Raw genomic sequence first — 15,354 nt, forward strand, 5'->3', positions numbered from 1 at the left:
CTCCAGGCACCGCCCGGCCCGACAAAGGGTACACAGCAGGTCTTTGCCATTCTCTTAGGACGTTCTGTGTCTACCCGTGAGGTCAGGGGTGGAGCAAAAAGGGTCACTGCCTTGGGCTGGGTTTGGGGGCAAGGTAGGGTTCAAGGGACAGTTCTACACGAAGGTTTGTCCAAATGGGATGGGGACTAACTGACCACAGGCCTGGCTGGCATAAGGGATGTCAGAAAGCATCCAGTGACCATCAGAGCGACCAGCCCCCCTGAAAGAACGCCACTCTTGCCTATAAGGCCTTAACTGGGACGCCAGGCACACCATGCATAGCTTCCAGAACCCATGCCCAGTCTGCAAGGAGGCTCGCTGCCACGTCTGAGGAGCTGGCTCCAGGGAAGCCAGGGCACACAGCCCTCCTGGGGTTTCCTAGCCTGGGGCTCCACCCCCTCGGCCAGCAGGGGCGGGGCCTGCGGCTGCTTCTCAAAGGAAGAAGCAGGAGGACCTACGGAGGGGGTTAGGAGGGAAGGACAGACAGACAGAACAAGAGGCAAGCTCTGTGGGCAGGGAGGGAGGGTCCTTTGTCCCAGGGCAAGCGGCCGCCCACTGGAGTGGACCCCAGAGAGGCGCGGGGCGGGCAGGGCGGCTGAGCTGGTGGCTGGGCTTGGGGGCAGCGACTCACCTTCCTCTCCAGGAATGATGCGATCAGGCCAAAGTTCTTGGGGTGCTGCATGAACCTGTGGGAGGAGAAGGGCAGGCGTGAGGCCCAGCCACGGGGGGCTTCCCAACTGGGCGGGCGCCGAGCACCCGGGCGCCTGCCATCTCCGCGGGCCTGGCTAGGCGGGCGCCGCCCCACTCGGAGCAATTAAGCCCAGGGGGGTGTGGGAAGGGCGGGCGGGCCGAGGGTAAGAGAGGGCGTTCCTTGGAGTGAGTCACTGGTTTTAGCGCCTTTGAAAATATATTTGTTTGTCCTGCTGGAGGCGGCTTCCAGGAAAAATGAGGACATTGCATGCAGCTCTTTGGTGGGGTTCCCCCCCTTTTAAAATCTGCCTTTGTTCATATCTCCGGCCGGGTCTGGGAAGCTGGGCCTCGCCCGGCCCACGCAGGCCCCCACAGCCAGGCCACAGGTCAGGCGGCGAGCTGCAGGCCTCCCTGGGAGAGGTGGGAGCACAGGCTCTGAGTGCCCACGAGGAGGCGGCAAGAAAGGACTTATGCCGGAGGGGGTGCAGGGAGCTGGCACCCCACCAACTGGCTTCCTGCGAAGCCGGCAGAATTACTGGGAAAGGCTCGGCAAGGCTGAAATGTCAGGGCCACAGGAGCAGGCGGGCAGTGGGGGCGGAGATGTGGGTCATGGCCGCAGAGGCCCCAGGGATGCTGGGTGGAGTCCCTGGCTCGGACCCAGCCTCAGCCTGACGGTCCCCACGACGTGCCACCGCCCCGCAACCTCCCCTGGGGAGAGAAGGAGCTGCTGGTGAGGCGGGGGCCTCGGGTCCCCCGAGGGAGCCTGGGCCAGTGCCCGGTGCTCTCCGCCCGGCCCTCCAGATGGCTGGGCAGGAGGCCAATGGGCCCCTCCCCTGCTCCCCAACCAGACACCGGAGAATCCGGAATGGCCTCTTCTCTCTTCCAGGAGGAAGCTGAGAGTCAGAGTGGCAGGCTTCCCCGCCTGGGATGCTGCCTCAGGCAGCTTGCAAAGCTGGAGCCAGCCTAACGCCCTTCTTTTCCAGACAGAGTTCCCTTCCTCTCCCTCTCCCTGCCCCAGTGACATTTCCTTCCCCACCTAGATCCCTTCCTTGGGGTTTCCCCAAGGAGAGACAGGATCCCAGGAGACCAGGTTTCACATCTGGAAACCTTCTAGCTCACCTCTTCCACCGCCCTCCAACCTAGACCTGTATTCACTGCCAACACTTACTGAGAATTTCTTACCCACTGGGCACCTCTCAGCAGCTAAACAAGGGAGGCATTGATGCCATACCCATTTTACAGATGTGGAAACTGAGGCTCGGAAAGGCGAAGTGGCTACTGGAGGTGACAAAGCCAGTAAATGGTGGGTCTCTATGCCACTGGCACATGATTTCCAAAGGCCTAAGCACCACCAATTCTGTGGAACATGAGGCCTTGACCAGGACAACTCTCCTGGAAAGACGGGGCACGAAGCTGAGGCTCAGGGGACATCAGCCCAGCCTGCCCCACCCCTATCCTTCTGAATTAACGATGAAATCATTAGGTGAGAAGAGCAAACATGAACTCCAGAAAGGCTGAAACACAGAAAACACAACAGAAGCACCTCTTTTTTTTTTGTTTTTAAAGAAAGCATAAATAAATACAAATAACGAACATACCGGGGGAAGTTAGATACCTAACTTGACGGTAATTCTTAGCATCCATGACTGTGGTCCTTCACTAAAATTATAGTATAGCTTACACGTGGGCCTTGACTCGTGGCAGAACAATCACACCTGTGATTGTGAGGCCGTAGATATGAGCCCCCAAGGAACTAGGTTTCCTGTCTCCAAGGAGTCAACCCCAAACGCCCCTGGGACCCTCTCCCCGAAGTGCTATTCCCTGAAAACTGTTCACTCTGTGGTAGGCACTCGAGGCCTCGTTATGCCACCCCTCTATTTTCAAGGATGTTTTAGAATTTTCATTCTCAAAAGCTTTTCTAAAAACCCACCTCTCCTGCCCAGACCCTCAAGGACGGCTCCCCCTGCACGTCCACGTCCTGGTGTCTGTGCAGCCCATGACCCAGAATCATCCTCGTCCCTGAGGCCCCCCAGGCACTCTGGCCCACAGCAGGTAGTGGAAGAACAGGGGTCTCCGTCCCCTGGCCCTGAGGCCCTCTCCAGAGGCAGAGGCAGAGGCAGAGGTCCAGCTGCTAAGCAGAGTCTGTTTCCAATGCGCCCTCCTGGCCAAGCACTGAGGCCTCTGCTCGTGCCTCAGCTTCCCTGCCTCCCACCTCACGGGGGCCTGTGCCGGCACGTGCAGGGGTCCCTGGGATGTAACTTCTCAGTTCGGCTGAGGGGACGGGGGTTTTATCCATCAGGCAGCTCCTCACTCGTCACCTCAAAACACTCTGTCTTTCGGCTCTTTCCTTTCAAAAGCCCCAAGCCTCACCTCTTAGCACTCAACTCTTGCTTCTGCTTTCCAAAGCTCCCCTGCGCCCTGGCTCCACCTCCCTCCCCGACAGGCCTCTCCACTGCAGCGGAGCCCTTGCCCTGAAGATGGGAGAGTCTGAAGCCTGCCTCCACCGTTTGTAAGCTGTGTGACCTTCATTAAGTGTCTTCACCTCTCTGAGCCTCTGTTTCCTCACCTAGGCAATGGCGACGGCCTGGCAATGCTGTCATGAGGGCTAAGAGGGACAAACATACAAAACCCAAAAAACACTTGCACGGTGTGTGGGATGGAGGATGTGCTCAAAAACAGCCACGTTCAGAGTTAAATGAAAGCCAAAGAGCCATCCCCCAGCCACATATCCCTGCCCTCTGGCCCAGCCTCCCCGCACCCTCCAGCCTTGTTCTTCCGATACACACAGCCCCATTTCACATAAGGCTGCCCTCACACTTCGTACTGGGTTGAACAGTGTCCCCCCAAAGTTCACATCCACCCAAACCTCCGAAAGTGACCTTATTTGGAATGAGTTCTCTGAGGATGTCATTAGTTAAGATGCAGTCACACTGGAGTAGAGTGGCCCTGGGTCCAGCACAGCCGGGGTCTTGATGGAAAAAGAAGACCCAGAGAGACACACAGGGAAGACCACGTGAAGACAGAGGCAGGCGGGGTGGGAGTGATTCACCTCCGAGACAAGGAAAGACGGAGGCTGCCGGGGGTCTCCAGCAGGAACCGACCCCACCCACACCTTGATCTTGGACTTCTGGCCTCCAGAGCGGAGTGAGGATAAAATCACCGTCGCTGTCAGCCACCCAGCTTGTGGTCATTTGTCACGGTAGCCCTAGTAAGCCCGTCCACGCCTCAGCAGGAAGGGCTTCCCGGGACAAAGAGGGCCGAGAGGGCCACGGTGGCCTGCGTCCCGGCACCAGGGACTCACTTCTCCCGGAAGGTCTCCTTCTCCTGCTCGCTCCACATGTTCATGACCTGGCGGTCTTTGTACACCTTCATGGGGTCGTCCATGAGCCCGTTCATGTTGATGAACTTGATGCGCTGCTGGTCCGCGTCGTACAGCATTGGCGGGATCACAGCCAGCTGCCGCATTTGCTTCTCCAGGTTCTGGAGGGGGGAGAAGGCGGAGGGCCGGGGTCAGAGGGCTCCCGAGGGCAGCCAGGGGACGGGGCGGGGAGGGCTCCTGCCAGCGTTGGGGGCCCAGGCAAGGGCGCGGACGTTCCGAGCGAGAGTGCGAAAATGCCAAGCCAGAGAGGAAGGGGAGGATGAGTTGAAAATACTAAGAGCCCAATGCCAGGGGAGGGAGGATTTAAAGGCAGCCCCAGACAGGTTTATGGTGGACGGGACTGTAAATTAAATGCGGAGAGCAGCGGCGGCCTTATCTGCAGGGAGAGGGGGCCAATGCATCTTCCCTTTGGAAATACAAATGCCATAAAACACGACAGGAAAGATGTTCAGCCAGCTGGGCCAAACCAGCTCGGGAGATGGGCCTGGCCATCCAGGCTCCGAGGGCGCACATGGCAGAGAGAGGGGCTGGTGAGATCGCGGACCCATTTCCTCCCCGCCACCCTCCACAGCCCTGGCATCTGCTCCTTCAAGTGTGCCCACTTGGGACCCAGCCTGCCTGGCCCCGTGCACGGCAGGAGTCGGGTGCACTCACTCATAATGCATTGGGATGGCTATTAAGAGGCTCTGAGCCACCACTCAGCTGGGCTCATTTCCCCAAATCTCTGCAGCCAGCCCATTACTGGCGATTAATTACCCATCTGAGGAGGCAGGCGAGCGCCCAGCATGGCCAAGGTCAGCTAGTTCAAAGGATCCGCCGCTCGGCCTCCCATAGCCAACCTCTCCTTCAGCATTTGGGATTCCCAGCAGGAGCACAAAGCCCTGAGCCCCAGCTCGGGGAGGACCCCCACCCCCCCCGCCAGAGGCCTGAGCCTCCCAGCACTTGGCACAGCCCTCCAGGACCAACACCTCTCCCATTGCCCTCAGCTGCCCCACATGGCACTAACGGCAGACCACTGGCCTGGTCACAGGCAGAGCTCTCCGCTGGCAGGACCCCCTGCTCTGCCTTCTCGGGGCTCTGTCTTCCTGGGCATGCACTGTGACTGCCAAAAGCTCCCCACAGGGTGGGGGCGGCTCCTCTCCTCCTGCCCAGCCCCCTCCTTCCTACCCTCCCAGGGAACCTCCAGTCAGGTGAAGTCTCTGTCCTAAATACCCTCCCCACCAGCCCACCCAACTGCCACTCCCTCAACAGTCTCGGGAGGCCAGTGGCTATGTGCTCATGTGGCCGGGACCTGGGAAAGTGGGCCTCTGGCATGGGGGCTGGGGACTGGGGACACTGAATCAGCCAGGATGCCACTCACCCTTGGCTGTCAGGCAGGAAATGCTTGGAAAAGGGCCACCCGCCCCCCTCTCGCTTCCAAGACAAACTGAACTGGTGTCCACACCCCTGCGGGACCGGCACACAGCCACAGCACCGGCGGGACAGGAGCCGGAGCAAACCCACAGGTGTGACCGCGGCCAAGGGCTGAGTTCTGCTTTCTGTGGACTGAATGCTGTTCAGAATAGGGACATACCATGTGAAGTTTTAAAAAGAAGATCTCTTTTCATGGCCAGTCTGAATCACCTGCATCAAAATCATGTGGGTAACTTGGTAAAAATGCAGAGTCCCGGTCTCCACCCCAGACTGGCTAAATCAGAACCTCTGGGGCTAGGGCCTGGAAACCAAGCGGGGCGCCCTCCCTAGGACTCGGCGTCTGCCCAGCGTGAGACTCAGCAGCTGGAGCGGTGCTCTGGTGAGACGCAGGTGTTCGCTGCCCGCCCCAACCCAACCAACCACACGTGGCTGCCAAGCACCCGACGTGTGCCTGGTGTGACCGAGGAACTGAAGTTCTAGTTTTCTCTCCTTTTAGTTAATTTCGATTTAAACAGCCACGCGTTGCCAATGGCTGCTGCACTAATAGATCACAGTCCCCACGGAAGAAGACTGTGCCCCCCTCCTTTCACGAGACTCACTCGTGTCTACTGTGGTGTTGGGAACAAGCAGGTGGGGGGACTGGCACATCGGAAGCTTGACCTGCGAGAGCCGGGATGGACCAGGCTGGCACCGGCACTTCCCTGGGCAAATGCCCCCTCTGCTTCCTGCTCATCTCTGGGCCCCAAGACCACCACCAGGGTCACCCAGGCTGAGCTCTGGTCGTCCGGGCATCCCCAGAGGGGCCCAAGGCAGCAAAGAGAGTGTGCTCGTGCTGGCAGGGCTGGGGGTCCTGCCAGAAGGCCGCCAGCCTGGTGGACGATCGGTGTGCGGGCAATTGTCCATCTAACCCCAGTCTGGGCACTGAGAAGCTGACCTAGAAGGCATAGTTCTCAGGCACCCCTGCCTCTGGCTTCCGGTGGGGCTCAGCCAATGGGAGGCACTGGGAGAAGACTGGAGGTGCAAGAGCAGCCGGTAATCTTAGCTTCCTCCCTGCTGGGGCACCAGGCTGCAGCCCACGCTGTGACCCTCCTGGCCATGTCCTGCCAGGTGGCTGCGGCCCCACCCCTTTCTCTGCTGGTCCTTTAGGCTTGGAGACAGGTAACAGCCACTCCCCCCATGCCTCAATACCCTGCACTGGTTCTGTCCACACTTTGGGGACAAGCCCCTTGATTTCAACCATTGCGGTGAATTCTGCTTCCTGCCAGGACACTCCCATGGATGGGGGACAGAGGTGAGTGAAGCCAAGGCCAGAGACAAGGCCATGCTCTTACCTCCTGCTCTGAGAGGCCATCGATGATCTCGGACACCTCGTGCTCGCTGCGGGCGGCAGACATGGAGAGCCCGCTGCCCCGCTGGCCCACCCTGCTGGAGACCAAAGGGACACACTCAGGACCGGCCCCTTGGCAGCCAGGACTCCAGCAGGCACACAGCACAGACCAAGCCCACAACTTCCCCAGAAGCAGAGTGTAGGCGTGAGGGAGGAAGGTGTAAAGGGGCCAGGCCTCTCATACCCGCTGGGACCGCCCCAGGCTGAGGGGTCCAGGGGAGGGCTTGGAGCCCCCACCCTGACCCAGGAATGCCACAGGGGCTCAGTCCCATCTTCTCTCCTAAGATGCCCCCAAAAGCCCAGCCCCACAGATCCCTGTTGAAATCCCAGCCCCACCTCTTCAGGACCAGTGCCTCAGTCTCCCCCCTGTAACAGGGGGATAGTGTGGTCCCCGGCTCCCAGAGCTGGGAGGGGGCATTCAGTGAGATGCGGACTGTGAGTGTCCAGGAAAGAACCGAAGTGCCATCATCACTGCTTGCTGCCCACCAGCCTATCCATGTAACAAAACCACAGCTACGTATCACCAAGCGCCTACTGTGCGCCAGGCCCTCCTACACAGGATCTCACACAATCCTCATGACCGCCACGTGAGACCAGCATCCTGATCCGGCTTCCAAGCCAGGCAGGCAGCCCTCTCGCCTCTGACCCACACCCAGGATCTCAAGCTCAGCTGCCTTCAGGGGACGCAGGCCACATAAATGAACGACGCTGGTAGGTACCAGCCCACGGCGCGCGGGAAGGAGAGCTTGCTCCACCAAAACATATTTAAGTTTCAAATAAGCATTAAGACCAAGCAGGCTCTGAGTGACTCATCCAAGGACCTCACGTGGCCCCTGTGTCGCCAGTGGAGCCCTGCTGCGCTTTCCGTTTCACACCAGCCACGGCTCTTCTGGTGACCCGCGTCCTTGAGGCACCGTGGAGGAACGGAGTGGTGGGCAGGTGGGAGAAGGAGGAATCCAGGAAGGGAGGAATTCAGGCTCCAGCCCCTGGCTCACCTCTGCATGCGCTCCTGCAGCTCGCGCTGCTTGCGGATCTCAGGGAACTGCTTCTCGTAGTACTCGCGCACCTTGCTCTCCTTGGCACGCCGCCGGGGGTTGTTCTCGATGCGCTCCACCTTCTTCTCCCAGGCCTCCATGAGCTGGTCATAGCGCTGGCAGAACTTCTGTTCCTGGGGGAGCACAGCAAGGGGAGCATCAATTAGCAGTTCGTTCTCCAACTGGACGCCAGCCCCCGCCCCCCGACTCTGGGCTCCCAGCCCGCTCTGCGTGGACGCACACAAGGTCACACAGACACACACAATCACACACATGGTCACACAGAGACCTGGGCAGACCCAGGCCCCAAGAAAACCCTCAGGCTTCCCTAAGGGCCCAGCTGCCTCCCTCTCAGGGATATGGGCCACCGGCCTGGCCTCCTTCTACAAAGGTCTCATCCAATACAAGAGCCACCAGCCACATGTGACCAAGTTCAGACTCTGGTCCCCCCAGACACATTTCTCTTGCTCCATAGCTGCATGCGGGAAGGGCGATCATCCAGAGTAGACAGCCATTTCCATCATGGAGGGAAGTTATGTTAGACAGTGAGGCTCTGGGGTGTCTGTCAGGTTTGGAGTGGCCCCCTAAAAAGCATCCTCTTTCTGAAAAGTTCCTCATTCCCTGGCCTCAGGTTCAGCCATGATCCCAGAACCAGGGAGTCTATGTGAAGTCCCGAGCAGCTCCCACCTCTACCACCTCTCCTGGACAAGGAAGTCCCTCTCTACGTCTCACCACAGTGCCACCTGCTGTTTGTCCCCCACCCAGCCAGGAACTAGCTGCCTGGCTTCCACATCTCCAAGGTGACCTGGACCTCGAGCAGGTGGGGAGCAATAAGCCGCCCATAAGACCCCAATCTCCCCGTCTCTAACAGCTGTGCTGGACAGATGGCACGGTCTGGGAGTCTCGCTTGAACGCCCTCTCGATGTTTCAGCACAATGAGAAAACCCCTCTCTCATCCTCGTGATCAGACACCCCACCCCATCCTGCATTTCAGCCTGACTAAGGCAACCTGTGACCTTGGTCTTCAGCAAACGCAGCAGGGCAACAGTTCCCAAGGGGAGGTCAGGCCAGCTTTGACAAGGAGCGGAACCTGACCCCCAGCTCACAGGGATCCCACATGTATGTGAGCTGCTCCAAGAACCTGCTAGAGATCAGGACGTGGTTCCAGCAGCAGACAATAGCCACACCGTTCATGGCTCTGTGGTGCAGACAGCCCCCCACTGCACATGGGGACTGGGGCAGAGGACATCCGGCCTGTCACCATCACAGCACGGAACCCATCCCACCCTCATAGCTTCTGCCAGAGAGGCCGCAGTCTGATGGACAAAAGTGAGAAAATGTGTCAGATGGGAGGATGGGGAGAAAAGTTCAGCAAACCAGCAGAGGAAAATAATGCAGTTACTGGAGAAGACACACAGGGCCCGTGTCTACTGCACTGAGCACCTGGGGACAATGTACTGCAGGAGGCGACAGCCCTCCCCGCGGAGCACGACCACTCAGCGGGGTCTCTGTGAGGTGGACGCACTGACCAGGGGAGGAAGCAACTCTCCCCCCTCAGGCTCTCACACACACACACACACACACACACACACACACACAAACACACACACACACGCGCGAGACGCTGGGGCAGAGCTAAGCCTGGGGGGGGGGGGTGCCGGGAGCAAGTCTCTGCAGAGGACGAGGAGCAGGGCCACCATGCCCCTGCGACCGCTGTCTCTGTGTCTTATGAAGACGTGTCGCCCCCCACCTCTAGCTTGCCTACAGCCGGAGTTCACCCTCACCAGCCCCACCCCCAGCCCCGACACTGGCTGAATGTTCCTGAGTCACGTGCCAGGCACAGAGCAGCGTCCTTCCTGCAGGCAGACTCACCCGAACCCCGCACGGGCCACAACTACCATCCCTGTTGTCCAGGGTGGGACTCACAGCCCTGGCAGGTCAGCCCCCTGCCTGGTATTGCTCGGTGCAGGAGCAGGAGCCAGGATCCCGGCGCCAGCGGCCGACAGTGACTCTGACGACGTCCAATGCACCTGCTTGCCCCTTGTGTTTTTGGTGTCATACACAAGAGTCTGCTGCCGAACCCAAGGTCATGAAATGTCACTGCTGTGTTTCTCCGCAGGAACGTTACGGCTTCAGTTCTTGCATTTAGGCCTTCGACTGACTTGGAGTGGTGTTTGCGTCAGTTCCGGGAGGTGGGGGTTCAGCTGCACTCTGTGTGTGGATACCACGCACCATCCACTCAGGAGACCAGCCTTTCTCACTGAGTGGATTCGGATTCGGCCTCTTGTGAAAAACCACCCGGCCACAGGTTTGAAGGCTTATCCCGGTGCCTCCATTCTGTCCCACGGGTCTCTGTGTCTGTCCTGACGCCACCACCACACTGTTCTTACTACTGTAACTTTGTGATCCATTTTGAAATCAGATGCACAGGGTTGTTCTTCCAGCCCATAGGGACCGCAGGCCAGCCTGCAGCTGACAGTTTTGAGCGCCCACTGTATCTGGCGTCACCCTGAGCATACAGTGTGAGGCCTCCCTCAGTGACCCAACAAGGTGGGTGGTAATACCCTCACGGAACAGAGGAGGAAAGTGAGGGCAGATGTCAAATGATTTGCCCCAGACACCCAGCAGCACCAAGATTTGAAACCCTCTTGCCCTGCCGGGCGCCGCGTGACACACTCTGCACTCAGGGAGGCGAGGGGAGACGGGGCTCTCTGAACACTGGGAAGGCAGTGTCAGGCCAAGAGAAGGGAGTAAAGGAGGATGGTGTCAGAGAAGGGCAGCTGCAGCCAGCTGGCCAGGGGAGCTGGCCTCTGTGGTCACCTCCCGACCCGCAGGGAGGGCACGGCCTTCTGCAGGAGCCCTGCAGGGCTCAGCCAGACAGGGCTCCCAGAACCTGCACGATGCTCTCCACAAGGGCTGTCCTGAGCACTGGGGCTGCCGGCCTCCCCCGCCTGGTATTCCTGCGAGAGGAGGGAGACAGGTTGCAACTCTCCCCGCCCCCGGCCTACCCAGCGCTCAGGCTGCAGAAGCCAGCCATGGATGCTGGGGTGGGTCTGGGAAAAGCCCCAACTCGGAAAGCGGGAAAACTCAGAGGTGCGGGGGATGGAAGAGGGATGAGCAAATCTTCAGCTCTAAATGCATGTAAATGACAAGGTGGGTGGGGACAAGCCAGGGAAAGCAGAAAGGCAGGCTATGCTGAAAATAAGCCAGTGCCCACTGTGGTAGGCTGAAAGATGACCCCCAGAACCTATAGATTATTTGACCTTATTTGACAAAGCACCTGAGATGAGGTCGTCCTGGATTAGGGTGAGCTCTGAACCATGTAATCAGGTGTCCACGTGAGAGAAGAGACGGGGAGATGGCCCTGTGGATACAGAGGCTGAGACCAGAGGGACATGACCACGGCCCAGGGATGCCTGGGGCTCCCCAGCGCTGGGAGAAGCAGAAGATCCACCCTAGAGCCTGTGGTGGGAGCACAGTCTTGCCCACACCTTGACTTTGGACTCCTGTCCTCTGGAGCCATCAGAGAATACATTTCTGTTGTCTTCAGCAGCCTGGCTTGGGATCATTTACGGCAGCCTCAGGCAACAGGGACACCTACACTCCATGCTGGGCACACCTCCTGGCTGTCCCATTCCACAAGGCCACCATCGCTGTCACATGCACCCCCTTCACCAAGCACTGCTCTCAACCCTCCGGCAGCAAGGATGGGCCTCAAAACTCACTGCATCCCACCCCATTTCGAAGAGGAGGAAAAGTGAGGCTCACGGCGAGACACCGCTTCCCAGATCACACAGAGCAGGCCACGGTGGGTGGGGTGAACCTGAGCCCCTGTATGCACAGTACAGCCTTACTCCCACCCCACCCCCAAGTCTCGCCTCCCAGGGGGCTGAGCTCAGCTTCCCAGGGAAGGCAGGGCGGCCTGAGAGGCTCGTGTTGGTGGACCTCTGGGGGCAAAGCCTTGGCTCTCTGGGCAAGGCACAAGTGCAAGCAGTATGGACAGCTGACTTGTGGTCCCCAGAACCTCTAAGGAGTGGTCTGAAGGGGGCTGGCTCACGGCTGGAGCAGGGCATACAGAGCTGAGGTGTGGAGGGTCATCTGGACCAAGGCCCCTCCCCTTCCTTGCTGAAAATAATGCATTGAGGGCTTTGGGCTCATTACAAAAGAACACAAAATCATTCCGAATGCTCTCCCATTGCAGCTTAGGGGCCTCTCTTAAGATGGCTCAGCCTGGCTTCAGAGACACCCCGAATTTCTTATTAGTCTCCAGCTGCGCTATCTTTAAATAAGCCCATTTTCCCCTCCACCTCCTCAAGGGACCCCCGAGCGACTACACGGATCCCTCTAAAATGTACATTAGAGTTTCTTCCTCCCGCCCCAAATGAACCCCATCCCCAGACAGGGTAACAGGGGACACAAATGTGGCCGAGGCTGGAAGATCACAGGGAATGGCTGCTCATTCTTCGGTGTGGTGATGACAGAACTTCCTATCCTCTCAAGAGACAGGTGCAGAGGCGCTAGGGAGAAGGGTCCAGGTGCCTGCACCCACTTCCTACCAGTTCGACGACATTCACACACACGTGCACACAGCGAAGAAGTGTTAGCCGTGACCAATTCTACACAGTGGAAATATAGGTATTCACTGTATTCTGTCAAATTTCCTGTTTGACTGAAAATTCTCATAACAAAGACTCCACACTGTTTACTAAAAATGCACTTAAAAGAATAAATTAAGGGTCCCACTGCATTCAGAATAAAATCTGAATGCTCCATCCTGGTTGGAGGCAAATGTGTCTAAGTGATCTGGCTCCCATGCCATTTACGTCAGCCGCGACCCCCAACTCAGGCACAGCACTCCAGACTTGCCTGCTACATTCTGCCCTGTCCTACCCAAGCTGGTTCCAACCTCAGGGCCTTTGTACTTGCTGTGCCCTCTGCCTGATACTCCAGACTTCCACACAGCTGGTGCTTCCTTGTCATTCCCACTTCCCTACTGAGGTCACCACCCAGGACATGCAGAGTGTCCCCTCCACACAGCACTTCTCACTGTGCCTCCTCTGCTCAGCCACTGTACCAGGCTTACAGCAGGTCCTGGCTGTATATTTAACTCAATGAATAAGATGGGACGCCCACTTTCAAGAGCCCCATACACTCCATCTCTGCTCACCATCCAGTCAATCTGGGGGTCTGAGGAAGCTGAGAAAGGAAGGGTGAGAAGCCCACCACTTCTCACCCCATGGACCTCTGGGGTCCGAGTGGATCTGCCAGCTTCCCAGGTACCCAGCATCTGTGCCAGAAGTGTCTCCTCTCTTCCAGGACCCAACTGAGGTCTGGAGCCAGACCGGAGTGGGTTCAGAAACTGGTTCAGAGGGACCATGCCCTCAAACGGTCTAATCGGAGCTCTGGTGAGATGGTCTGAGAAAGGACAGCTCTGCCTTTGGCTCTAGAAGACTCAGATGGGCTGCAGGAATTCAGGCCCCACAGAGAAACCTGTCTGTCAATGTGCTAACATACAGAGTTGGAAAGAAAAAGTGATAGAAATGAAGGTAAAATGGGATCAAATCACTCCTGTACTCCACCCAAAGGACTTTTTCAGCCACAAGTTCCTGTACTGTTTAAGCTCATCTGAGCCAGCTCTTCCCTCACGGCGGAAAGAGTACTAACGAGTGACTTCCCTTCCATCTCTGGGCCCTAACCCCACCCCCCACTGAATCAGTGATGTAAACAGCCACCCTGAACCACAGCTGCACGTGTTCCCTCACACACTCTCTCTCCGCCTCGGGCCCGTTTCCAGGATGAGAGGCCAGAGCATGTGGCCTGACGCAGGAGTCGCACCCCTGACGGTCGTGACGCAGCCGCGGCCCGCTGGAGCAAGCGAGGGAGGCCTCACTGCTTCTGGACGCCCTCGTTTTCCTGAGCTGGGAAAACCTCATCTCTAAGGCGCTCCCCGCAGTCACTGCCACCAGCACATGGCCCACCCCCACCTCTTCCAACAAACCTCTCTCTTCCTGCCTGGAAAGCCCACGGGTCTTCTCACAAGCAACCAATTTGCCGGGCCAACATACTGCTTTCTCCCTTTCCAGGCTGGAAAAGGAGCAGCAGAATTCCAGACCCCGGGCCTCTGTCGGGCCCCAGGCCCCAGTTTCACTAAAGCAGCTGCCACCCCTTCCCGTTTCCCTCGCCGTCCCTGGCCTTTCTCCACAGGCTACAGAGACAGCTGCAGGCCAGGAGGTCCCGTGGGCACAGCCTGAAGTGGCCTGGACTGCCTGGACTCTCCAGGAAGCCTGGCCCAGGGGAGCGACCGGGGAGATTCCGGTGATGGCTTACCCATTGTTTCCGAGCGTGGTTCCTCCGCTTGAAGTACAAGATTAACTTCTTCCGCATCGCCTGGTTTCTAAGCGGGAGGAAAACAGCACGTGGGGCAGGTCAGTAATGCAGGGCTCAGACAGACTGTCCTTCACTGAGCTGTTTCCTAAGAGCAAGCCCTACGTTTGCCCCGTTACTGGATCTCGGGGAGCTGAGAGACACCCGTAGCCCCCAGAGGGAGCCAGGAACTGCTAATGTGTGTCCTTCCTCTCCCCCAACGAGGTGCCCCCCCACATTTAGACCGAGCTAATGTGCAGAAGAGGGGTTCCCGGGGGGGTAGGGTGTCGGTGCTTCCCATCCTCCCCTTGAGCTGCCATCCTCTGCCACACACGCCCAGGATCCCTTCTGGAAAACTAGCCACAAAGAAACATCCACAGACTCAGATAAGGAACGTGGGCCAGAGAGACCAAGACCCTGAGAGCTGTGGTCACCCAGAGACAGGTGTCCCCCAGCCGGCTCCAACCAAGCAGCGCACTCTGGCCTCCAGGCACCCCGACCTGTAGCAGGTGGAAGTCCCCTAGGCCGGGAGGCACAGGCGGGCAGCAGTCAGCAAGGCGGGACTCCTCAGGAGGCCCCCTTTCCCTCAGCCCCTCCCCACGGCTTCCCCACACAAGTGAGTGCTACAACCGATGCCTGGGTGGGCCTGGGGGGTCAGGCAAGGCCTCGGGAGCCTGGGGAGACCCAGAACTTGCTCACCCCGACCCAGGCATGCAGCGGCACCAGCTTCTCTAGGGAGGGGTGCTCTGACTTCCTCATGTTCCCAGCAGTATGCAAACCCCACAAAAAGCTTACAAACCATACCCCATCCAGCCTCCAGGAGGTTCCACGGCCCACCCAGGACCCCAACCTCAGGAAAAGGGCCAAGGTGGTGGGAATCCCCAGGCCCTGATGGACAGGCAAAGCTCCCCCAACACACGCCTCAGCGGGGCTAAAGGGGCTGGAAACAATCTGACACAGGTACCCCATGGAAAGTCACTCTCAGCCTCCAGGCCCCCACAGACAGACACCACCTCCTCAGAAGGCCGCACTGCCAGGCCCAGCTGTCC

At 58.6% G+C, this 15,354-nt stretch overlaps 1 protein-coding gene across 1 annotated transcript in view; it reads right to left on the bottom strand.

The window, feature by feature from the left end:
• Window positions 1–15,354, bottom strand: part of NCOR2 (nuclear receptor corepressor 2) — a 172,146-nt gene that overhangs the window by 88,341 nt on the left and 68,451 nt on the right. Inside the window, 5 exon segments of the mRNA XM_087857429.1 lie at window positions 671–725; window positions 4,031–4,209; window positions 6,853–6,946; window positions 7,904–8,076; window positions 14,270–14,336. Coding sequence (XP_087713555.1) covers window positions 671–725; window positions 4,031–4,209; window positions 6,853–6,946; window positions 7,904–8,076; window positions 14,270–14,336 — 568 coding nt within the window.

Source organism: Ursus americanus, chromosome 30 (assembly GCF_024610735.1).
Source record: "Ursus americanus isolate L20-20 chromosome 30, mUrsAme1.1.p, whole genome shotgun sequence".
Classification (NCBI taxonomy): Eukaryota; Metazoa; Chordata; class Mammalia; order Carnivora; family Ursidae; genus Ursus; species Ursus americanus.